At 40.9% G+C, this 24,574-nt stretch overlaps 4 protein-coding genes and 1 long non-coding RNA gene across 6 annotated transcripts in view; 3 read left to right on the forward strand and 2 right to left on the reverse strand.

The window, feature by feature from the left end:
* micos13 (mitochondrial contact site and cristae organizing system subunit 13) overlaps positions 1-684 on the reverse strand; it is a 313,292-nt gene extending 312,608 nt beyond the window's left edge. The window contains exon 1 of the mRNA XM_083969410.1: positions 668-684. The gene's annotated coding sequence lies outside the window, so the exon portion shown is untranslated. The remainder of the gene's footprint in view (positions 1-667) is intronic.
* Positions 685-6,388: 5,704 nt separating this feature from the next.
* Positions 6,389-13,765, forward strand: LOC310984885 (elongation factor 2b-like). Its single transcript, XM_083970246.1, has 13 exons — positions 6,389-6,503; positions 7,812-8,026; positions 8,549-8,730; positions 8,971-9,182; positions 9,342-9,520; positions 9,753-9,858; positions 10,128-10,380; positions 10,509-10,704; positions 10,810-11,176; positions 11,272-11,625; positions 11,759-11,941; positions 12,189-12,321; positions 13,409-13,765. Exons 1-13 carry the CDS (start codon positions 6,501-6,503, stop codon positions 13,600-13,602), a joined length of 2,577 nt encoding a protein of 858 aa, XP_083826372.1. The 5' UTR covers positions 6,389-6,500; the 3' UTR covers positions 13,603-13,765.
* LOC310984886 lies at positions 12,379-13,402 on the reverse strand. The gene is made up of 2 exons (XR_014595330.1): positions 13,047-13,402; positions 12,379-12,886 (listed from the first exon to the last, which is right to left on the reverse strand). It is a non-coding gene; the product is annotated as an uncharacterized lncRNA (long non-coding RNA).
* A 1,659-nt stretch (positions 13,766-15,424) lies between the features above and the next one.
* On the forward strand, positions 15,425-20,507 carry hmg20b (high mobility group 20B). 2 transcript variants are annotated; one of them, XM_083970820.1, is made up of 9 exons: positions 15,425-15,445; positions 15,863-15,948; positions 16,671-16,871; positions 18,111-18,231; positions 18,370-18,422; positions 18,523-18,589; positions 18,751-18,966; positions 19,058-19,190; positions 19,869-20,507. In XM_083970820.1, exons 2-9 carry the CDS (start codon positions 15,868-15,870, stop codon positions 19,879-19,881), a joined length of 885 nt encoding a protein of 294 aa, XP_083826946.1. In that variant the 5' UTR covers positions 15,425-15,445; positions 15,863-15,867; the 3' UTR covers positions 19,882-20,507. The 2 variants fall into 2 exon arrangements, with proteins under 2 accessions (XP_083826946.1, XP_083826947.1); XM_083970821.1 differs by lacking the exon at positions 15,425-15,445 and having other exon boundaries at positions 15,561-15,948; positions 18,373-18,422.
* Positions 20,508-22,038: 1,531 nt separating this feature from the next.
* Positions 22,039-24,574, forward strand: part of unc13a (unc-13 homolog A (C. elegans)) — a gene marked incomplete at both ends in the record, with an annotated part of 40,014 nt that continues 37,478 nt past the window's right edge. The window contains one exon of the mRNA XM_083969777.1: positions 22,039-22,060. Within this exon, the coding sequence (XP_083825903.1) occupies positions 22,039-22,060 (22 nt within the window). The remainder of the gene's footprint in view (positions 22,061-24,574) is intronic.

Consider the following 24,574-nt stretch of genomic DNA (forward strand, 5'->3'; position numbering starts at 1 on the left):
GTACTTTTCGAACAGCGAGAACTGCACTCAGTAAAATGTCTCTGGTTAAAAAAAAAGGTAAAGGAAGTGTATAAAGCATAAGGATGTTGTTAATAGGTAGCTACAGTCACAAGTACATCTGACTCATTATTGCTCTCACCAGAACTGCACAGCCAGAGCTACATAAAAGAGAGTGAGCATAATGAAGTGCTAAAGTAAACCTTATCCACTATATATCAGAGCTGTCTGCAATGAGCGCAACCCTTCTTTAGCTCAGCTCTTTTAAACAGTGAAAACAGACTCCTAAAGAGATATACTTCATACTGATCCTGTGTCAACAACCTGACATATTCATTCTTCTGTTCCAGTTATACAACACACACTCCCACAGCTTCTGCACATCTCCATCAAGGCCGGGATTAAGAATGCAGAGGATGTTGGGCACAAAACCCTAACCCATCTCCCAGCAAGTCTCCTCACACTCTACAACTCAAGGTTTTGAATTATTATGGGCTCTCAGTGAAAGCTACTATCTTTTGGAAACACCTGTAGCTAGTACAGGATTTACACTGACAATCTACAGCCTATTATCACAACGTGAAGGACAATGTCAACACCTACATGATTAACAATATGATCAAAATAATACTTTCCCCTGCTTGCAACAACAAAATAATCACGTGTTTTTACCATAGACTGTAAAAAAAAAAATAAAAAAAAAAGTTTTTTACTGAATAGCATAATCAAGACTATTGTGTCCCATGATCTCCACCATTACAGTTATGATTTTGATTCATCACAAATACACAATGGTACAACTACAACACAATGGAAACATGAATACTACTATCACTGCTCCTGTGTGTACAACAACATGAGGAAATTTACCTAATTAGGTCTTCCATCTGTCCTTTGTCCTCGAGAGCATTCCTTCACCTTCAAGTCCCAGACGAGTTCCCACTCTGCGAGAGTTCAAGCCTCCTCAATTTTCGCAATTTGGGGAAACAGGTTGGAAATAAAGTATAACAGTACTGCTAAACTAATCATCCCACTCAGGCTGAGTTTAGGGTGGGCCGGTTGAACAGGTGCCTTTCTCTTCGCTGCTCCGCCGTTCATCCCTTCTTCTTCTTCTCTTCTCCTTCTGTTTTCCGGCGGTCGCTCCGACGGTTTCCATTGTTTTTTTATAGAGCCGTATTTCGCGCTAAATTGGTCACCATGGCCACCTGACCTCTGACCTCACTCGTCATCGACGTACACGCAACACGTCATAATATTTTTAATATCTGAAATAAAATGAGTCTGCAATGCTTTTCAACACACACATTCACTGCGTTTATGTGATTTGATTTAAGAAAAAAAAAGAAGAAAAAAAAACAATAAGAGGCCACAGTTGGTGGTGGGCGGGGCTGACTCTGGAGCTCCCCCCTCCCCCCCTGGTTCTGCAGCGAGAAGCCCCCTAGAGGTCAGAAGCTCCCAGATAATCAGGGTGAGGCCATAGACTGTAAAGGGTGGGGCGCATAAACCACTGTTAATTTACTGTTGACCCATAGCTATTACAAATTTAGTTATATTACCATTACCGTTAAATTACTGTTATCCACTTAACATGTTTCCATCTTTTGCACTTTTGCCCACTATTCTACCTCTCATATTACCATTTGCATGTTTTCATTTTTCTATTAATTTAGCCTACTCTTTATGGTACTTTCATTCTCTATTCTTATCTGCTTCATTTTGTCTACCAGAGTGTTGAGCACCAATAACAAAACATTTATTTATGGTATCATTAGCCTACTGTTTTCTAATTCCCCTCTGACTCTTCTGGACCACATTTAATTTAGTTTCACAGGCTATAGTCCAGCAGCCCTGGCTATGAATATTGAGTATTTACCCAAATTATCTGTTGATATATAGAATGGAAATCTATTCATCCATTCATTATCTGTACTCACTTACACTCGGTGACTGGCAAAACTGTGAATCCATATTGGAATGACTTAGATGGTGTTGTTTGCCCAGTGTTTTATTACATGCTTGAGGGAGCAGCACCTGAAGGACACTGGCATTTCCAAAGGTGTCCTTTAGCTCACTTCAAAATACTTTCAAAAGGCACTTGTACATTGCTGTCGTGACCAGAAATATTCTGGTCTCTGCACATCCTTGTCCTCCTGTGTCATTCCAGGTCATATAGAGGGATTATCAGCCTCCGTCCTGACGTTTTTTTTTGTTTTTTTTCCTGCCGTTATAAAACCTACAGTCTATGTATAAAAACACACACTACATCAGTGGGTGATAAACTGTTGTGGTAGGCTGACAACATCGCTAGCAAACACCGCTTTGACTACACTAGATCCATGGAGGTAACCATGACAACCGGTTCTTTCTGCAGTCAGGTTGCGCACGCATCCTGATTTGTTGGTAAACAGATAATCCCTCTTCTCATGTAGCCAATAATTTAAAGGTGTACAGAAATGGCCGTTTGTCCTGTTTGTCGCGCCGAGTTGTCACGAGCTGCAACACGAGTTTACCCGAGTGAGGAAAACGAATTTGATTGGTCGTTAGCGAGCGGGCGGGATATTCAAAGCTTGGGGCGAGCCCGAGCTCCGTGTGTGTGTGCGTGTCTCAGACGTTGAATGACGGATTACGGATCCAATATCAGTGGCTGGTGAATCGTGTACAGGCTGACGTATAATCCGTGCGCCTGCATTATCCAATGCGAAAAAAAAAATACACACTTTCATCCCGGATTTACTAAAAAATAGAATTTTGCACAAAGTTTGGCCTACAACGTCTGAAAGATGAGTTATCACATTAATTTTATCACCCAAAGTGGGCTCAAATTCAATTTTCTTTTCTGTACACCTTTAAGATTTTTACTCTCTTTTTTCTAGATGTGTCATACTTCTGTATTGCTAAATGTATGGGCAGCTGTGATGTCAAGCAGACACATGTTCACTCATCATTATTTCACACAAGTAGGCCTATTTATTGAACGGCCTAAATGACTTGGCTGTATTTGTGATGCAGTGCCATACTCATACACACATAAAGCACAGAATATTTCCATGCACCTACTATTACTTACTCAGCTACCATTTGTTTATACAGTAGGCTATATATCTGCACATCTGTGTTTGTTGCTATGTGTTCATCTACAGAGTAACTGCAAACAAAAGTTAAATCCCTTGTATTTGATACTTGACATGACATAGGCCTACTTATAGCTGATTCTTATTACCATAAATCATTAAAGATCTAACATCCAGACTTTAATATTTTTTGTTAAAGAGGCACTTCTGACACAATGTATTCACAGGGAACTATGTAACAGTGGCTAACAGTGTCATTTGAAGACAAAATTGTGTGTTTATTTGCTTCATCTGTTATTTATAGCCGATGCCTGCTGTTTGCCATAATGGTTCCTTGGAGCAGCTTCAGGGGAGAAGCTGCTTATGATCTATAAGCCACATTTATATTCGAGATCAAGAAATTTGAATGTGTTTGGAGCTCTACAGCACATCAATATTGTGATGTGACACTGGAATATAACCTTTTCTCCCTTTCTTTGTTGTGTATCTTCAAACAACAAGTGTTATCACAGACGATTTTTGACTGTAAGCACTTTAACAAAGGCCACTGATATTTGTGTGAGGTCAGGTTCTCATAAATGAGGGCAGGCATCAGGGCAAGTGAGTGAAAGAGACAGGGCATGACTGGATAAATTGCAGACAGTGAAGACTTTCAGGCATTTTTTTTTTTTTAGGCTAAGACTGGAGCAAATATGTGGACACGGTATGTCAGACTACTGTCTCTTTCTGTCACACAAAGCACCAGTAGAACATGGACTGCTCTCAGAAAAAGAGAACCAACTTTGAATTTTAATCAGACACATTCTCAGAGAAAGCTCAAACCCCTCTAAAAGTTTGGTGTCATTTCAATCTATGGTCAATTACTCAGGCTGAGTCATCTGCCATTTGTCCCTGTCAATCATTTTGTGTTTTCAGATATGACAGCCTGCTGAAAGCCACAGCGCACAGCCTAACAAGCAGATCAGGTGCTGACGTATGAGAAAAATGTACAGTTACCTTCCATTCAAACAAGTAATTAACAATCAAATGTGTTAAATCTATACCTTTCTTTGTACTTCAGTGTTTTTGTGTGCTGGTGCATCTGTGTCTATAATGCCCCATGGAATCATTTTATACTTTTTAAAAAGCGCTTTTACTACAGTAGTATGACCATACATGGTCACTCTATCATGCATCAGCTACACCACTTTCTCCATTATGTTCTCAAACTGACCACTGCCGTTGCAGAGAGGCATAGTGGAAATGGAAAAGATGAATGCGCTGTACTCTGTGCCTTTAAATACACACACAATAACATTAAGCATTCACCATTTTACCTCACATGAGATCGACACCAGTTTTAAAAACAGTGTTACATTTGAGGCACCCGAAGCTTAGTGAAAATCTGCACATCTATGGAAGTGGTGTCTCATTATTACAAATTAATAAGAGAATTCCAATAACCTCCTGAATGTTTGTTTCATGACCAGGGTTTTATTCATTTGTGTGGCTTTTAAGTCACCTACGTATACAGAGATACAAAGGAGGTGAGACAGACAGACAAATAAACAAGCAAGCAGATTGATGCAGAGGGAAATCCTTGATGGTTGTGAATTGAGAACTCTCAGTGGCAATGAACAAAGGGAACATCAAGGATGAGCAACTTTTGCTCTTTGTCAAAAATCATCTTGAGCTCCTTATCATTCACTCAGTCTTCAGGTCATATTAGAGCATTTTAGCCACAAGAAAATATGTTGTTTAATTTTGCTTATACAGGTACACAATATAGACAGGAATAAAATAAATAATACACGCAGGAGGAGACACGTAAACTATCTAATTAAATTACTACATAGTTAAAGCTAATGCAGAAACATTTCAAAATGAATTCATAAATGGGCATATTTCAGCTATGCTGTTTGAATAATTGATTCACTGAATGACAGATGTATGATAACCAATTCGATCTTTTATTATCACCACATGTCATGGTTAAATTGCGTATTACTGAATGATACTGAATGATACTTCAAGATACGTACATAAATGAGAAAGATCCTTGACTAAAATGCTGCCTGTGATTCAATAAAAATACTGAACAGGCTTTGTAGAATACAAGGTGTTATAAAACAAGGCTAATGTTAAAGACAGACCTTGGTGTCTGTCATAACATTCTAATCTATGCAAATCCAAATACATTTTATACAGATTTCTTCTATTGTTGGTCTGACTAAATCCCAATAAAATAGAAAAGCACTCTAGCCCTTGTGCAATGAAGTAAAGAATATTTAATGTTATGGATAAAATAATCATGATAACACGTACATGGTTGAACAAACTTGTGTTTTATGGGACTCCTGTGCTGCAGTGTTTTGAAGTGAAGCCAGGGAGCCATCTGCTGGTAAAAAGAATCAACAACAAGACATGAGCAATCTGACTACTGCAATTCTTTGGTGGGGTCAAATTACATTAGTTTATCAGAAAATATTACTTGATCCAAGCATCCATAAATTATACAACAACTGTTATGATTAATCTGTGAATTCACCTTCAACTGTCAATGCTGCAACTTTCTGGCACTGTGGAAATAAACTTAACAGCATTATTAACTAACTGATTGCCTGCATTACTGTTTACATGCAGTCATGACATTTAATGGGGAAAAAACCTTTTATATCTTTTTTTTTTAAATCTATGCTACTACATCTACAATGGAGTGTGACTTGACTGTTGCTTTTTGCCTACTTCTTTCCACTAGATGGCTGTAGCTTTACCCATTTCTCTGTGGTTCATTTTTGGGAAGCTTATCATAATAAACCAGTAAAAGAGACTTTATCCCTAAGTAGCCTACAAGATATTTGTGTAATTATCTGTCTACAGGTTGACCATCAAACCCGACCAGACTGACATTTATCGTTTTTTTTTTTTTTTTTTTAAAGGCAATTTGACGTGGTTTTATGTTTCTCTTCAATAAAAAAAATGGACATAGGCCTACACTTAGTCACGTGTTGGTATGGCAAAAATCAAGATGCTGGGGGATTTGTCTTCAATTTCTTTTAACTTTGTGAGAGTGTATCAATAAACGGTGAAGTACATGAATAGCCTATATAATTGTGATATGATATGATTGTTACGTAATGAAGCTCCTATGACTCGTTTTGTCCGTGTGGCAGACTTTGTGACTACGGCCACAATAGCCACCCATGTCCATGACAACAATCCTATGCAACAATCGCAGCAGCAGCAGCAGCTAGTAGCTCAGCAGCGAGCGGGTTGCAGCCATGTCACCAACGTAACTTCTGTACGTGATGACGCACACGGCGGACGCACGCTGTATAAATCACTGTTCTCTGACGTCAGCGGTCTCTTCCCTGCCTATGCCCTCGTGAGGTGGGCAGCGTAAAATTTCCTGTCTCTTTTCTCCACCAAGCGAATCCAAAACCATCCGTCAAAATGGTGAGTTGGTTATATATTTCTGACCAAGTAATGAAGTACTGGGTACATGAGGTGCCCTGTGTGTGAATATTGATGTTTCAGGATGAGCATTTAACGGATGCTAGGCTGCTTCAGTTGTGTGATCTGCTTTGATCAAAATGGCAACCATTTTGTAACGTTACTCTGGACCGTTAGCGAGTTAACGGCCACCGCCAGTCGAGAAAAAACAGCTTTTCTTTACTAACTTGCAGTCCTACTTGTCTAGCAACAGAACTAAACTATTTATGACGGGCTTGGGTGGCAATTTCTCGAAATATGACTAAAATGCTAACCTGGGGCGACGCCATAGTGTTGCGGTGAACTTTGACAGCGGCTTTCTCTTGCTTTGACGTTAGCTGTTTCCGTTAAGTTCAAATATTTTCGTCACAATAATACAAGATTGCCATTTACAGTGTGTAGTAAATGTTGAGGGTAGCGACGATCATCCACACATTTTGCCGACTTTGTAGATGTGGCGGTTCGCCGGTGTAACACTTGCCGGCATTTCATGGCCCCGGCCGGCAAGGCTAACCTAGCTAACGGTAGCATTTAGCATTGTGTCAAAGTCTGTACACGTGGCCTATTCATGTCGACACATTATGCCGGGTGCTACAGCGGGGAGTCGACATGTAACAAGGATGAATCGACTCTGTAGTTGCGTAGGGAAATAAAACAGCGATTTTCACTGGCTGTGATGATAAATGCTGACGAGGCATTGATTATACCGATCTTAGGAGTGCAGATAACAATAACGTCATAGTTGTGATGGCGGATACCCAACGCCCAGGGTGGAAGTGCAGAATAGTTCACGTTGAGTCAGCACTATTTCCGATTGGCAAAGTGTAACGTTAGTTACTGCAGGGCGAAGTAACCTTAAGACCTACACTCTTCGCTGTTAATTACTTAGTAAAAACGTTACGTTTATATATTTTAACAAAGTATTCCCAAAGCATGAATACTAGTGGCTGCAAATTGCTGAAACAAGAAGAGCTATGCTCTTTTGCTACCAGGGCACTTTTTTGGGCACTAGCTGCACATCAGAGTTGAATTGCTTGTGGCAGGTGAGGGCTTAGCTTCCCTTTATCTTTCCCCAGACCAACTGGGTGCCCCTGTACTTATTGCATTTCAATAGAGAATCATTCTGTAATGGTTAAGGAAATTGAGCCCATTCATACTCGGATGATAGTGTCAGGCTTCAAACCCTGATTATGTCAGAAGGCTAGGCAGCAACATTGTCAGAAAAAATGGATTTTTTTTTTTTAATGTTTAATTTTAACTTGTCCTCCACAGGTGAACTTTACCATAGACCAGATCCGTGTCATCATGGACAAAAAGGCCAACATCCGTAACATGTCTGTGATTGCGCACGTGGACCATGGAAAGTCAACTCTGACAGACTCGCTGGTGTCGAAGGCTGGCATCATTGCCTCAGCGCGTGCTGGAGAGACCCGTTTCACGGACACACGCAAAGATGAACAGGAACGTTGCATTACCATCAAGTCAACGTAAGTATCTTGCTGTATTGACGTATCTGTAACTCATGCCTACCGTTTGTTGCATTGAAAAGAGGGCTGCATCTCTGACACCTATTGCAAAATCTAGGAGCAGCACATACAGTTGTGGGAAAGTGTTTGATTTTCAGGTTGTGGTTATGACACCAAGATGTTTTGCATTGGTCTACAGCACAATGAAAATGGTCTTGCTCTTATACATATCCAGTGTATAAGAGTGTGTCTTTCCACACCATTTTGAAAACCGTGCTGGTTATATTGTATCAAAAATCAAAGCACCCTGTGAAATGTCTGCCCAGTGTTGACAAGACTTTGCTGTCAGTTACTCTACACATTACATTTTGTTGACCAAATTTTAGAAGCCAACCAAACACTGGTAAAGCCCCTCAAGTGGTTGAATAATTAACATATGTTGAGCACTTTTAGCTACTTAATAAAATGCTTGTTGCTTGGGGGGAAAAAACTGCCGGTTGAGCAACTACTAAATTTGACATCTGGCTATTTCTGACGTTGCAGCGCCATCTCCATGTACTACGAGCTGGGTGAAAACGACTTGGCCTTCATTAAGCAGTCCAGGGATGGATCTGGCTTCTTGATCAACCTGATTGACTCACCGGGGCACGTTGATTTCTCCTCTGAAGTGACTGCTGCTCTCCGTGTGACTGACGGAGCCCTGGTTGTGGTGGATTGCGTGTCTGGTAAGGACAAGCTTGAATTCCTCAAAAGACAACAGACAGACTCGAGCAGATGTAGATGAAGTCAAAATTTTCAGTGCCAGTCACAGCCTTTTATCTCATACATTCAGGATCCAGAAAAGTGTACATACTATAGGGGAACTTTAATATTTACCACTGTACTACTTCTGTAAAATTACGATTTAACAACCTAACCTGCTTTCAGTGGGGTTAAAACTGTTAATAAATGTGTGTCCTTAACAGGTGTTTGTGTGCAGACTGAGACTGTGCTTCGTCAGGCCATTTGCGAGCGCATCAAGCCAGTCCTGATGATGAACAAGATGGACCGTGCCTTGTTGGAGCTGCAGCTTGAGCCAGAAGACCTGTACCAGACTTTCCAGCGTATCATTGAGACAGTCAACGTCATCATCTCCACTTACGGAGAGGATGAGCATGGACCCATGGGCAACATCATGGTAGGTGATTGTATGAATGTTTGATCTTAGGTTAAACACTCCTCTGCCTGATTGTGTTTACACACCTGTAGAAAATAAGGTTGTTCCTCTTGTGCCAAGTTAAGTCATATCACTTGTCTCTGAAAATGTGTCCTCAAACATTACTGTCAACTCTCCTAGGTTGATCCAGTCATTGGTACCGTCGGCTTTGGCTCTGGACTCCACGGCTGGGCTTTCACCCTGAAGCAGTTTGCTGAGATGTATGCAGCTAAGTTTGCTGCCAAGGGCAACGCTCCGATGACCGGAGCTGAGCGCTGCAAGAAGGTGGAGGACATGATGAAGAAACTATGGGGTGACAGGTGAGGCTCTTAAATGGTGGCCCAGATTACATAATGAAGTACTTGATTGAGTAACACAGACAGCAATAGCACACAGTGGTGCACTTGTTACAGCACGGCATCATGCAGAAATGGCTGCTTTTTAAGAATGTTTTCAATTTCAAACAATCTCTTAAAATCTCTGTATTTGTGTCTTAACAATATAGCTGTCTCCATGACTATTTTGTAAATTCTCATATCTTGTCCATTTTAGGTATTACGATGTTGAAACTGGAAAGTTCAGCAAGAGTGCCAATGGACCTGATAACAAGAAATACCCCCGCACCTTTGTTGCTCTCATCCTGGACCCCATCTTCAAGGTAAGCAGATTTGAGTCTTAAATTAAATCTTTAGGTACAGTAAATTTTGTCTTCAGAGAAGTGCACATTACAACAAGTTAACGCTTCTGATGAAACTGCACCATGATTAAAAACCTGCCAGTGATGATTGAATATTCTTCACTTTGACCTGATTTACCAGTGATGATAACCTTCAGTCTGAGCAGGGCACAAAATCAAAGGTTTACTTCAACATCTTTGGCTTTGCCATGTTAAATTCAATATACTAATTCAAAAGGACTTCATTTTAGGTGTTCGATGCCATCATGAACTTCAAGAAGGAGGAAACTGCCAAGCTGATCGCGAAGCTGGAAGTCAAGTTGGATATTGAGGAGAAGGACAAGGAGGGTAAGCCTCTCCTGAAGGCTGTCATGCGTCGTTGGCTGCCTGCTGGTGAGGCTCTTCTGCAGATGATCACCATCCACCTGCCTTCCCCTGTCACTGCCCAGAAGTACCGCTGTGAGCTGCTCTATGAAGGACCTGGAGATGATGAGGCTGCCATGGGTATGAAACTTAACCACTCATATTTACTTTGATTTTCATCCTAGGGAGTCAAAGGTCAAACATCTATAGCACATGTTTTGGATTCTTCTGCATGCCGATACTGACTCGGGACTAAACTGTTTACCCAGGTATCAAGAACTGTGACCCCAAGGCACCACTGATGATGTACATCTCAAAGATGGTGCCCACCACTGACAAGGGTCGTTTCTATGCATTTGGCCGTGTGTTCTCTGGGTGTGTCTCAACTGGCCTGAAAGTACGCATCATGGGACCAAACTTTGTGCCTGGAAAGAAGGATGACCTTTACTTGAAGCCAATTCAGAGGTTAGTTCCGGTATCTGGCCTGCTGCATCCTATAGTTTATGATACATGCGTAAGGTAGACATAATGACCACTTCAAAATTGACGTTCTCTCTACGTTTTTTGCAGGACCATTTTGATGATGGGTCGTTACGTTGAGCCCATTGAGGATGTGCCATGCGGTAACATCGTGGGTCTGGTTGGTGTGGACCAGTACCTTGTCAAGACCGGTACAATCACCACGTATGAGCAGTCGCACAACATGAAAGTCATGAAGTTCAGTGTCAGCCCTGTCGTGAGAGTTGCTGTGGAGGCCAAAAACCCTGCTGACCTGCCCAAGCTGGTGGAAGGTCTGAAGCGTCTGTCCAAGTCTGATCCTATGGTGCAGTGTATCATTGAGGAGTCTGGAGAGCACATCGTTGCTGGAGCTGGAGAGCTGCATCTTGAGATCTGTCTGAAGGATCTGGAGGAGGACCACGCTTGCATTCCCCTCAAGGTAAACCTGACCTCTGAAAATGTTTGCCCCAGGAAGTGTTAAACTTTCATTAAGGTCAATTTGGTACATTAACACTCTCTGTTTGTTTTTTTTAGAAATCTGAACCAGTGGTGTCCTACAGAGAGACCGTCAGTGAGGAGTCAGATATCATGTGCCTGTCAAAGTCACCCAACAAGCACAACCGTCTGTTCATGAAGGCCCATCCCCTTGAAGAAGGCCTGGCAGAGGACATCGAGAAGGGTGACGTTGCCCCTCGTCAGGAGCTTAAGACCCGTGCCCGCTACCTTGCTGACAAGTATGAGTGGGACGTCGGTGAGGCCAGAAAGATCTGGTGCTTCGGTCCTGATGGAAATGGCCCCAACCTGCTGGTGGACGTTACCAAGGGAGTGCAGTACCTCAACGAGATCAAGGACAGCGTTGTGGCTGGTTTCCAGTGGGCCGTCAAGGAGGTAAGAGACCCCTCGTATGCAAGAATTCAGTAGTCATTGCATTCAGCTGAAACTGTCTCAAGATCATTGCGTCTTTTATTGTGTTCCAAAATCCAGAGATCTGAAAATATGCATCTTTTTAACTTGTCTTTAGGGTGTCCTCTGTGAAGAGAACATGCGTGCCATCCGTTTCGACATCCATGATGTGACCCTGCACACAGATGCTATCCACCGTGGTGGTGGTCAGATCATCCCCACTGCCCGCAGAGTTCTGTATGCATGTGAGCTGACAGCCGAACCCAGACTCATGGAGCCTGTCTATCTGGTGGAGATTCAGGTAAGTCTGTATCCTTGTCTTTGAGCAACCTGATGTTAGTTTGGCCGGGCCCTGTGATTAATTCTTTTAAAAGTTGCTCATCAAGTTTGTCACACCCTTGAGGGTTTGACAGGGCACAAAGACTGTGAAGAAAATATTTTGTTATACCAACAGGTCTATACTACAGCTGTCGAGATCTAGTTTTATGTCCCTATCGCAGATTTTAGCTCTCTTTTTTTTTGTAATTAATCTTTTGCCTACTTTGCAGTGTCCTGAAGTTGCAATGGGTGGAATCTACGGTGTGTTGACCAGGAGGCGTGGTCATGTATTCGAGGAGACCAGTGTCGTGGGAACACCCATGCGTGTCATCAAGGCCTACCTGCCTGTCATGGAGTCCTTCGGTATGTCCTTAAAAAATTATCCAAGCAGGAAAAACATGCATTCTTAAAGCAGTAGTCTTTTTTTATTTTTTTTTATGTATTTAATATTAGTGTTTCATTTCAACGTCATACTTTCTGAGTCCCCAGCTGCCTACATCCGAAATGCACCCTGAAGTTGGAATTGGGCAATCTTGAACTTAAGTAACCCTCTAAACCAGAGCATCAACAAACACTAGCGTCTTGTTTTCTGTGTCATTACTTGAACTTCCAGTATTGTGGAACTTCTACCTGTAGACATATGGTCATGTTACCTAACACCAGTAAACTATCACTATCTACCATCCATCCCAAAAAAGTAGCGTTTTGGACTTGTTACCAACTCTGAACTGGAACACAATCTACTCAAATGCAACACATTTTCAAGCTCTGACTTGCAAGGTCATTGAAATGCACCATTAATCCTGAGGTCATGGGTGTGACCTAGGTGTGGTGATAAGGAATGAGACTCGGTTTAGTTTCTCATATCAGACGATTGTTTACACGGATTACTACCTATTTCACTGTTCTGCGTCAGGTGTACACTTCACTGAGTAAACAAGCATATCAACAGTTATGTGCTCTGTTCTGGTGAGTACTTAGGGTAAGCAAAGTCATTTTTGCTCTGCCTCAATTGCATTTTAATTTTTAGTTGGTTTAGATATATATATTCTCAGTGGGAAGAGTTGCTATTGCATGTCACAGAAAACAAGATTTACATGCTGTACAAATACTGAACAAAAGACACTTTTGGCTGCAAAAAGACATTTTACCACCAGAAGCATCATGTGTATGATGTGTGCATATGCATTTGACTATTGGCATAGTGTTCTATTGTTGAGCTTTTCTTCTACTAGTGCTACTTTATTTCTAGATATCAGAGATTGAAAAATGTTGTTTAAAACTTGAACTCAAACAAAGATCTTTCAGTGTATTATGGTCCACTCTGCCAAGTACACAAGTTAATAGGATACAGCTGCAGGTTGTGCACACGTTCAAAACGGCTCAATAGCAGACTGTGATTTCACATGCAACCACTGATGAAACATGTTTTTGCTCTGTCTCTTCCCAGGTTTCACAGCTGACCTTCGTTCCAACACTGGTGGCCAGGCCTTCCCACAGTGCGTGTTCGACCACTGGCAGATCCTTCCAGGAAACCCAATGGAGCCCGGAAGCAAGCCCGGCATCGTTGTCACAGACACACGCAAACGTAAAGGTCTCAAGGAAGGTGTCCCAGCCTTGGACAACTACCTGGACAAATTGTAAAAGCCTGAACCCACCTGGCTCATGCCTCATTCCCCAAAATATAAGTTACATCATGGGACCGGACTGTACAGAACACAATGAGCACTAATGTTTGCCAAAAGGATCGATAATGAATAAACAACTACAAAAATTGTAAACGATAATAAAAGAAAATAAAAACTTTTATGGTTGAGGCTGTTTTTTGGACTTTATGGGTTGTTGGTTTTTTTGGGGGGTGATATGGATTCAGTGTTGTGATATGAATGAGTTTTAGTTTTATTGGCAGGCAATTTGAAATTGTTTTGCTGCTGATTTTGTTTTTTCCTTAAGGAACAGTGTACTTATTTTTGGAATACTTATTTCTTACCGGTTGATCTGCGAGGTGTATATGCAGTTTTTTTCTTGGACCATTTAGCACAATTTGGTTTCAGAAGGTTAAACTGTGGAGAGCTTGGTCTTGAAGTGAACTGTACTCATTGTAGAGTGAATTATGACAATTACAAGATCTGACACCTGTTACACCCAAAATTAGGACTGAAAAGATGGCTGATGTAGCAATTACATGTAACTATATAGCAATCCTTGATGTGAAGTAAACAAAGATGCAGATTTTGGCACGTCTGCTCTTGTTACATCAACCAGTTATAAATATTTTATTTTTTACAGTAAGCCACATTTAACCTTTATGGCCTGAGGAAGGTTGTAGTTATTTAACATGCAACCACACCCCAATCAACTGATAGCCATAGACTGGCTATACTGACTCTAGTCTTCTTCTCTGAAGTGCCTCGAGATGGATTTGATACTCTGCGACTTTCCGGACCTTGGAAACAAAATCATGGACAGATCACAGTCTTGCTTTTGCAGCTAAGAACAAACAGGGCAGCACTCGATGTGTTAATGCCCTACTTTTTTTTTTTTTTTTTTTTTTTTACTTCTGGTAGGAAAAATGAAGCAAGGTTAACTCCTATCAAACATTAGGCACAGTAGGATGCTCGGGTTCAGACTTGTCGAAACACTCGTTTGGAGAAGCCTCGATGTTCAGGGGGGAAAGTCATCATTTCGTAGTATTTCTTGGCTCAAATTGTTCCGTTTGGTCGCCGTGTTTCGAAACCGGATGTTAGTGTTTCATCATTTTATTTTTGATTGACTCTGGATTAATGAATTCAGAGTTTTTAAAAATTAAAGTTGTACATATTATATACATAACACACATATCCTCCACCATCCAGGGATCACACCGACACTGGTGCGATGATCCCTGGAGGGTGGAGCATATGTTATATTGTAGTGAACAGTCTTTACATGTACGGATGTTGCATGCTTGTGACAAAGACTTTCAAAATAAACCAGGCAGGGCACATCTGGGCTTGTTGAAACAACACCCTTATCCTCCAGTTAGACACTATTCAAGTTTAACTTCCACACAATTACATTTACGCCATATTGACAATATAAGAAAAGTCAGGACATAAACCGCCTTTTACAGTAGTAAAGTGCAAAAATGTATAGTTTTGTCTAATTAGGGTGGGATGAACTACACAAATTTACTCAAGTACTGTACTTAAAAACACTTTTAATGTACTTGCACTCGAGTATTTCCCTTTAATACTACTTAATACTTTCATACCAGTTTGCCCTCCTCTAAGAAATACAATGCAACAAGGGAAAAGTGAGATTATCGATCAGTATTTTACTGGTAAGCCTACGTAGGCCACTACCGCTGTGCGCATACCACAGTCTATGGCGCATACAAGTCGGTGGGCTTGGGGAGTCTCTCGTCAGCCAATCAGGAGTCTCCGCTCCGACCAATCAGGTGACAGGAGAGCTTCTCTTCCTGTTTGGCCAAGAGATTCATTATCGGGTGAGTAATATAACGTTTATCCTAAAAAGTAGAAATTGTTGTATAAAACCACCACTGTACTGAACCAATGCATATTGTTGTATTTGTAAATATATATTTTGTTGTGTTATTATTATTATCCTTCGGGAGCATGAACAGTTTGGATTACCTTTGTGTCCGTTCTGTGTTTTGTGTGTGTTTTGTATGTATGTGTGCGTGTTACAACAGTGCGGCCAGTTAGCCTAACTGAAGTGCTAGCAGGCAGGTTAGCATCAGAGACGGCAACACTGTGGGGACATTAATGCTCTTTATGGACAATAGCCCTTGGCTTGCCTTGTTTTTTTTAACAACTTCTTTCTCACACACATCATCCTGCGTCATAAGCCTGACGAATAAAAGAGTCGTTGCTGTTTGTTTTTTTTACACTTGCACGAAAAGAGATCATGGGAGGCATCAAACAGGAGCAGAGTGATGCATCGCAGCAGCCCAGAGCCTCACATTCAGCCGATCAGCCACAAGAAGAGGTGAGTGCTGCTACATCTAAACACGGTAAACTGGCTCACATTACCAGGTTTACATTTGCTTCCTCATTTGACTCATCACACAGGCTGTCCAGTTTTGAATTTCACTGAGCATTTTGTTTGAGGAGTTTTACTATACAGTTTGCTATATGCTCAGTTGCTATTGTTAGGCTCACGAAAAGTAATTCATTCTATTACAACAGGCCTGGAATAAATATTAATTTCAAGGGTAATACATTTACAGAAGGAGACAGAATATTCATTTTAGTCAACTTTTAAAAATAAATAAATATAGGGAAGTTGACTGGATGGGTGGTGGTTAATTAGTCATACATGTATCTCGACATGGTAACTTCTAGTAAATAACTAAAATAAAAACTGAGGAAATACTCCTCCATATCCTTAGTAATCATTAGTTTAATAATGCAAACCTACATTTCAACAGCATCACAAATTGTAGCTTCATAAATGTTTTGTATTGGACTATTTGTCCATTTGTGTTGTTGTATCAATTATCTATTACTTTTATTGGTCATAATGAAATTAAAAAGTTTTGAGAACTGAGGCTAAGAGAAGCTGCCAAAGTTAATTAAATTTTTCTTACTCCTGTATAAAGGTGTATCAATTCTCTTTGGGTGTTGGTTGGATTAAAGAAGCAATTAAAATGTGCAATTTAATTTACAGTGTAATTTACTGACATTTGCCCCTGTTTCTCCTCTCTGCAGCCTAAGAAGAGAGGTTGGCCGAAAGGAAAGAAAAGAAAGAAGGTGCTACCGAATGGTCCCAAGGCACCAGTAACAGGATATGTCCGCTTCCTGAATGAACGGCGGGAACATATGCGGGCCCGATATCCTGATTTACCTTTTCCAGAAATCACCAAGAGACTCGGAGCAGAGTGGACAAGATTAGCCCCGAATGACAAACAGGTAACTGTTTACACATACACCGATCAGGCAAAACATTATGACCATTGCCTAATATTGTGTTGGTCCCTTTTGCTGCCAAACACGCAACAAACTGCGATGGTCCGTGTATTCTGGCACCTTTCTATCAGAACCAGTATTAAAGTGATAGTTCACCCAAAATTCAAATTACCTACTCACCCTCATGTCGACTAAGGGCTGGGAGAAGTTTCAGAGTCCTCCATGCCTTCTCTGAGTTACAGCGGGGCTCCGTGCAGCACTGCATGTCCATATGACGGTTGCGAACTGGGCTCAATTTTCTTTGTCCAAAAAGACACACCAGAAAAACATCCAAATACCTCCACACAGCTCGTCTGTAATGTCCCTCTTGTATTGAAGCCCCAACATGAGAAATTCTTCCTGGTCCGTCCAAATCTCATGAGATTTGGATGGACCAGGAAGAGCAGTGCTGGGAGCTTCCGCTACAAACAAGCTTAAAATATAGACTTATTTAATTTTTTTCGGAACAATTTCTCATGTTGGGGCTTCAATACAAGAGGGACATTACAGATGAGCTGTGTGGAGGTATTTGGATGTTTTTTGGTGTGTCTTTTTGGACAAAGAAAATTGAGCTCCGTTCGCAACCGTCATATGGACATGCAGTGCTGCACGGAGCCCCGCTGTAACTCAGAGAAGGCACGGAGGACTCTGAAACTTCTCCCAGCCCTTAGTCGACATGAGGGTGAGTAGATAATGAGTGAAATTTGAATTTTGGGTGAACTATCCCTTTAACTTATTATCTTTTGAGCAACAGTAGCTTGTCTGTTGGATCGGACCACACGGGCCAGCCTTCAGTGTGTATCAATGAGCCTTGGCTGTCCATGACTCTGTCACTAGTTCCTTCCTTGGATTACTTTTGATAGATCCTGAGTGTTCACTTCACCTGTCAGTGGTGCAGTGTTATACCTGTATATTTGGTGAACTGGGTTAATTATGTGTTTATTACTGTGCCATTTGGACAAACATTCACAATGACACATGGAAATCCAGTCAAGAGTATAAATGCTGGTGTTATTCCTGTACTTGATCTTTTCTACCAGGAGCATTATTATTTGTCCTTTTCACCTCTCCACTGTTTTCGCCACTTAGATTGTTGGGAAATCTATATGCAGATGTTTTTTTTTTTTTTAATGGTTTCAAATATTTACACAAAACAGATTTCTTCCCCTTGATGAAATATCAACTTAATTTGTGTATTGACAGCGCTATCTGGACGAGGCAGAGCGGGAGAAGGTGCAGTATGCCCAGGAGTTGAAGGAATATCAGCAGACTGAAGCCTATCAGATCACCACTGCTAAGATACAAGACAAAAGAATCAAGAAAGGTTACAGTTAATTTTTACTCAACGTTAATGTTACTGCCTCTAAAATAACCATCATTTCACAGGACAAATGGCAAGACACTGTCTTATTCCATTATTATTCCATCTGAGCTATATTGGACAAACATTTTTCTCTTTCAGAAGACACTCCATCTGTAATCATCAGTAATGCGCCAGGGTCCTCTTTAACAAAGGTACCGATCAATATACTCCTCACTGTATATTTATTGTGCAATGTTATTGGTGTATAGATTGCACACAGAAAGTTGCCCATTGCTGATTTTCTCCCCCCAGGCTTCTGAACTCACAAGTAGATTTGACATCCCGATCTTCACAGAAGAGTTTCTTGATCAGAACAAAGGTAACCAGGGAAAGAAAAATGGAAAATTATCATTCTGACAATTTCAAAAATGTAGCCAACCATATTGGCTTATAGGACATTAACACTGTAGGTTACATGTTCCATATAGGTCATCATTTTATACTTGCGCAATTTTTTTTAATACTTCGCTGTGGTTTCAGCTCGTGAGGCAGAGTTGCGGCGGCTTCGTAAGGCCAACATTGAGTTCGAGGAGCAGAATGCAGTGTTGCAGCGGCATATTAAGGACATGTACAATGCTAAAGAGCGTCTGGAGGCTGAACTGGGGCAGGACGAGAAGCGCACCCAGGCTCTTCATCAACACCTGTTGGCCATTAAACACACACTGGTCAACAGTCTCTCCTCAGTCCCCCTGCCAGGTCAGCAGTCAGAGGGAAGGCCAATAGAGAGTAATACTCTTAAATGAAAGCAATATAAATTAGACTTTTCTCTGATTTTCCTTCCGAACAGGTACAGGTGAGACGGCCTCTCTTGGGAACCTGGACTCATACTTGAGTCGTCTCAGTGGAGTGCTGGAGGGAAACCCCCACAAGCACCGTGCTCTGCTCAGCCAGCTTTGTGAGGTCCTCTCTCATCTGGATAGGTAACTCAAACCTCTTCAACACGTACACCATGTGTGTCACAACATACAAATCAGACATTTAACTTGTTCAGGATGTCTTTTGCTCTGTGAAAATATATGGCTACACTAGATTTCAAGGCCATATACACCGAGTGGCATAAAACATGGAGACTATGCAAAGGGAAGTTATAAAGGAAATTGGAGAGAAAAGCAAAGGTTGCTCAGATCTAGACTATTTATGGCTGAAGGGGTGTATTGTAAAAAAACAAAAACAAAAAAACATTTTTATATGCGGTGTAAGTGGACCTTCAAGAGAGCAACAATCTGAGTATTTGAGTAAGCTGTTGCTGTTAAAGTGTCATTGTAAATGGTTGAGATTAAGTGTTGTGGACAGTTATTCATAAAATGTTAAATGTTAAGTAAGTACGCACTTAGACTTAACCATCACTTTCTGTTGTGTTTTTAGTCGAGTAGAATCAGAATTTATTATCTATTAACTATTTCCTTAAGTAGTCTTTGCTACCTGTCAGCAAAGATTACCGAAAGAAAAGAGGCAATATAAGAAAAGAAATGTTACTGGAACCATGTCAGACATGATTATTTTTGCTGTCACTCTCAACTCTCAAGTCTTAAAGACTGTATCTAAAGTGTATGTCTGAATGTCTTGTTTTCTTTCTGTGTGTTGTATTTCCTTTTCAGTGAGAAGTTGTGAGGAGACTTCATCCAGAGACGATTTCATTCCTGCATTGAAGGGACATGTGACAAGCTCAGTCAGTGGTATTATGTCAGGTCAAGTCAGTGCCATTCAAAAACAATACATGTGGATATCTCAAGGTGGTAAAGGCAAGGGAGCAAACACTTCAAAACGCCACACACACAAACACACACATATCTACATGCCTCTTCATGAATATATGTATTCTGTAGAATATGTGTATTCAGGCACAGTATTTTTTGTGAATGTAAATCTGTGTGGCAGTCGAGGGTGTAATGTAATTTTAACCTTTCAAATGCCTCAAGTATATTTGAATTGACCCCAGCTCTATTGTACAGCTCTGTAACAGCAGTTACCTTCGGACCACGACCTGTCCAATAAGATAAGTCCAATATCTAGTTTACATGAAATGCCTGTTGGCCTGTGGTGGGTGGAAAATGTGTATGTTGTGTTATATTTAGACTGCATGGAAAAGAAAAAAAAAGAAACGGGATGAGGATAAAAATAAAATGTAAGGGGATACATGTAGGAATTTACATTAATAATTGCAGGTTGTGGGATAAGCAGTTTCATGTGAGAATATTATATATTTGTGTACATTTGTATTTTTTTGAAATATTCATTAAATCATTCAAATGTCTCCAACAAAACATGAATTTATGCACTTCTACTTTGTATGGCCTCACCATTTAAAACCAGCAAATTTGAACGTTTTGTACAAATTAAAAGTAACTATTAAAATGTGCATTTGTATGATACTGGGGCACTGGCCCTACAGCACTCTGCAGATGCAAAGGATATTGTGTTCAAGCAGGGGGAGCTGTTGGCCTACACAGGAGGAAGTAGCTGTGATTCGAATCTTAGATTAGAGTCTAAGGCAATATCAGCGTGTTTGTTTATGCTGCATATTTTGCCTTTGGTAAAATGATAAAACTGGGAAGATTAATAGCACATTACTAATTCTATGTTTTTTGTCTTTTGTCTGCACTCTGTAGTTCTCAGCACCAACAGTTCATCTGCTCTTAGTTAAGTCACCATTTAAATCCATCACCTCACCTAAGGAGGCCAACTAAGAATTATTTTTCATTCCAAGTCAATCAATACCTTTATTTATCTTTGATTACTCAGTTGATTTATAAAATGTCAGTGAGAAATGCCCATCACAGTTTCCAAGAGAACACGGTGATAAATGGTTTAGTTAGACTCTAAGGCTGAAACCCAGTGTATTGAAATGTCAAACAAGGAAATATTTTAAATATTTTAGCCATGAATATATAATATATGGAGCCATGAAATACTTTTACCTGAAAGATTATTTCATTAAATATCTGCTTAACTGATCCATTAAACAACCAGCTGTCTGAACTACTTGCATATAGACAGCATACTTATAAATATTGTATACATAATAGCCTACATATATGTCAGTGCATGTGTGTGCGTGTACACATCGCATACATTTGATTCCCGGTTGAATTTGTGTGTACAGTACAGAGATTCAACAGCCACAGTACCTGAGTATCCATACCTTTTATTCTCCATAGGAGAAACTAGCTGGCAGTGTACCAGGATCAGGTAGGCTAATATTGTTCAGAGCAGTAGTTACTATCACAATGTTTTTCACTGGACCCCTTACTGTTGATAATCTCACATTAGTCGACGATGCCCGATCGTGCCTTAGAATAATTTCCAGAATATAGAGGGAGAGGGTTTCAGCTTCTCTATTGACCACGCCCCCCCACCCCCCATCACAGCCGCGGCCGCCGTCCTGACGTCACTGCCAGGAGCTGTCCACGCAGCGGTGGTGCTGAAGCTGAACAAGATGGCTGTGTGTTGGGGAGCGAGGAGCTGAGAGAGAAGGTGTAAGGGTGGGTGGGGGGGAAGAGCCTCAATTTTAGACAGACACGCCAAGGAGAAAAAAGAGAAAAAGAAAAGACGGAGTGGTTTGCGACTCTGACGTCCACCCTTAAAGTGTGAAGATTTCTTCCTGACCGGCATAACGAGCTCTCTGCCAGGCCCCGTGTCTGCGACCGACGGCAGGCTTCCTCATCTCCAGCCCACCGAGTCTCTCCCGGGTTGACTCCTGCACAGATTAGCTCTGTTTAAGGAAGCCGGTGAAGAAGCTCGACCGCGAACTAAAGGCGCATATAAGAAATGTCATTGCTGTGTGTCGGAGGTAAGAGAGAAACTAACATTTTGTTTTCACTTTCCTCCAGCGTCTGTTGTAAGAAGCTGGCTCCAAGTCGAGTCCTGAAAGGCTTGTCGGAATTTACCTGTAGGCGTTAACCATTATACACAGGTCTTATTGGTAGGTTCATTTATTCTCCGTTTAATGTGTCACGTTGATAAAGCCTAGGGTAGCCTACTTCCCGTCACCTTTGCCAATTTTGCATATTCCTGGTCTATTTTTGTTTTTGAATGTCAATCACCCTGAAGTGATCCCTCCTGCTGTCTTCTATAACAGCTTGGATTCCCTTTTTTTTTTCTTTTTACAAAACCTGGCATTGCCACAACTCTCTCCATCGATTGATGGAGTAGGTAGGTGTATGCTTTCTGGCAGCTGCTGTCAACCATAGTAAAACAAGATGTAATCCACTCTCATTTTGTCCCCTTGTAGCAGAAGCTTAGGGTGTTTCATGTCAGAAAGCAGATGGCATTTTGATTAAAAACCGTGGTAAAAGTGTAGACGTTGCATCTCAGCTCTGCGTTATTGCACAGGCAAAAAAAAAAGGCGTGTGCAGCAGCCTCAGGGTTTCTTTACATAGGTTTTTTCCCTCAAAATCACGTGATGCAGGGAAAGATTCTTAAAATATCATTCTCCATATTGATTAGGCTCTATGATTACAGCTACATCCTGTTCAACTTCTGAATTATTCAAGATTCCTCAACTGGTTTTCACATTGGATACTGTATAAAGGCTCTCAACTTAGCATTGGGCTGAAATATGACTGCTTTTACAATATCTCTTACAGTCATTGGTGCTGTATTTACGACTGTTGTCACTGCAGTCTATGGTGTGGTCTGTAATGTAGTCTTTTTCCAACTATCAAATATAAAGTGGATCCAAAAGACATCTAGTGTTTTCGCATGTACACTATGAGCTTATTACACGTACAGGCAGAGAGGACCTGTGGTCATATAAAAGATGTAAACTTATGTTGATTTTGCTTGATCATGATAAGGCTGAATACCTCCTGTTAAAAAGACTTAAAAAGGTCCCCTACCTCTGTCTGGAATAAATTAAATTGATTTGCATACATGTCCAAGGGGAAATCAAATGGACAGATTGTATATTAATGTAAATGCTTCAGGGATATTCTGGTACCACCTGAAAAACCCCTGCCCTGGTCATCCCCAGTTCCCACTTTGAAAACCAAACATTTAAGTCACTTGACCTATATACAGAAGCAGATTCAAGCAACTATCAAAAATTAGGAAGAGTATGTTTCTTTATACTTTCCCTCTCAGACTTACACTGATTCTTAGCCAGAAGTTCTCCATAACCAATATGTTGTTGAATAAATATGACACTTTACCAGACTTTTTTTTAAAAACGGAAATTAATAAAATCACATCTGTCAAAGACCCTCAAACCACAAGTTAATTTAATTCAACCCCAGAAAGATCAACTTAAATTCCTGCTGAAATGTGTGCTCGTCTTTTGATACCTCCTGGAAACCCTCAAACAAGTTTGACCAGAACTGTTTTGCAGGTCTCTAAAATCAACCCATCAGCCTAGAACTAGGAACACATTTGAACTGTGCACTCTGAGAATTTGTGGGCCAGTTTGGGCAGATTTCCTACGCTGGCACTTGATAAATGCGGAGCCTGATTTGTCTGGGAGCAGCAGTGACGGAAAAATGAAAAAGGCGATTCCCTCAAGCGTCTTGTTCAGACTTAGGGAGAGGATGCTGCAGCCCTCTGGTGTTTTTTGAAGAGGATGCTACTGTATGTTGTTGACACCAGTGCTAGAGCATGATTGCACAGATGTCAGGATTGAGACTCAGGCTCGTTGGTGGCCCCTCTATGTCCTGAAGCTTTGTTGGCATAGCAACCCCAATGGTATTTTAGGTTTCCGCTGGCATTTTCTCATTAGTTTCTACACACTGTTATAGGCCTGCAGCTAGGTTTATATTGATATTATATTTTTTCACAGTGGCTGTGAAAAAGTGAAGTAATAAAAGGGAAGATGATGGTACCATGAGTTAGGCCGATATAAATATTGCAGTGGTAGTCCCTGGCTAGACGTGTGTGTGTGTGTGTTCTACTCTACATCATGTCTTGTGTTGTTAGCCGCAGTCTTTGAAATATCATGTGCCATAGAAGCTGAATGAGCGTATTCAGGTCTGGCAACCCTCCTATCACTGTCACCTCCTATGCAGAGATGCCAGTTAGATGTGATAACTTTCTAACAGAGCGAGCCATGAGAGACATCCTCGTTAGTGTCAGCTTCTTTCAGTAACATCTACTTAGGACTATTTACATATGTATTCAGATCATTAGGGAGGAATCTTGGTGGGAGCAGGCAGAAAAGTCCCACATTAGAAATGAATATAATTTAAAACCAAACAGACCTCAGCTAGCTCTTTGTCTTATTACCATTTCAAACACATTGCTGTAATAATAACCAGGGTTATTGGAAGTCTGGAAATAGTTAGAAGCAAAGACTGTACTGTATACTATGTTTTTG

This window comes from Trachurus trachurus (assembly GCF_905171665.1).
Source record: "Trachurus trachurus genome assembly, chromosome: 4".
Classification (NCBI taxonomy): Eukaryota; Metazoa; Chordata; class Actinopteri; order Carangiformes; family Carangidae; genus Trachurus; species Trachurus trachurus.

Coding starts and splice junctions, on each gene's coding strand:
- LOC310984885 (XM_083970246.1), top strand. Junction 9,183..9,341: donor GACCCATGGGCAACATCATG/GTAGGTGATTGT, acceptor CAACTCTCCTAG/GTTGATCCAGTCATTGGTAC. Junction 10,705..10,809: donor TACTTGAAGCCAATTCAGAG/GTTAGTTCCGGT, acceptor CGTTTTTTGCAG/GACCATTTTGATGATGGGTC.
- hmg20b (XM_083970820.1), top strand. CDS start 15,868: ATGGGAGGCATCAAACAGGAGCAGAGTGATGCATCGCAGCAGCCCAGA. Junction 15,949..16,670: donor CCGATCAGCCACAAGAAGAG/GTGAGTGCTGCT, acceptor TCCTCTCTGCAG/CCTAAGAAGAGAGGTTGGCC. Junction 18,232..18,369: donor AGACAAAAGAATCAAGAAAG/GTTACAGTTAAT, acceptor TTTCTCTTTCAG/AAGACACTCCATCTGTAATC.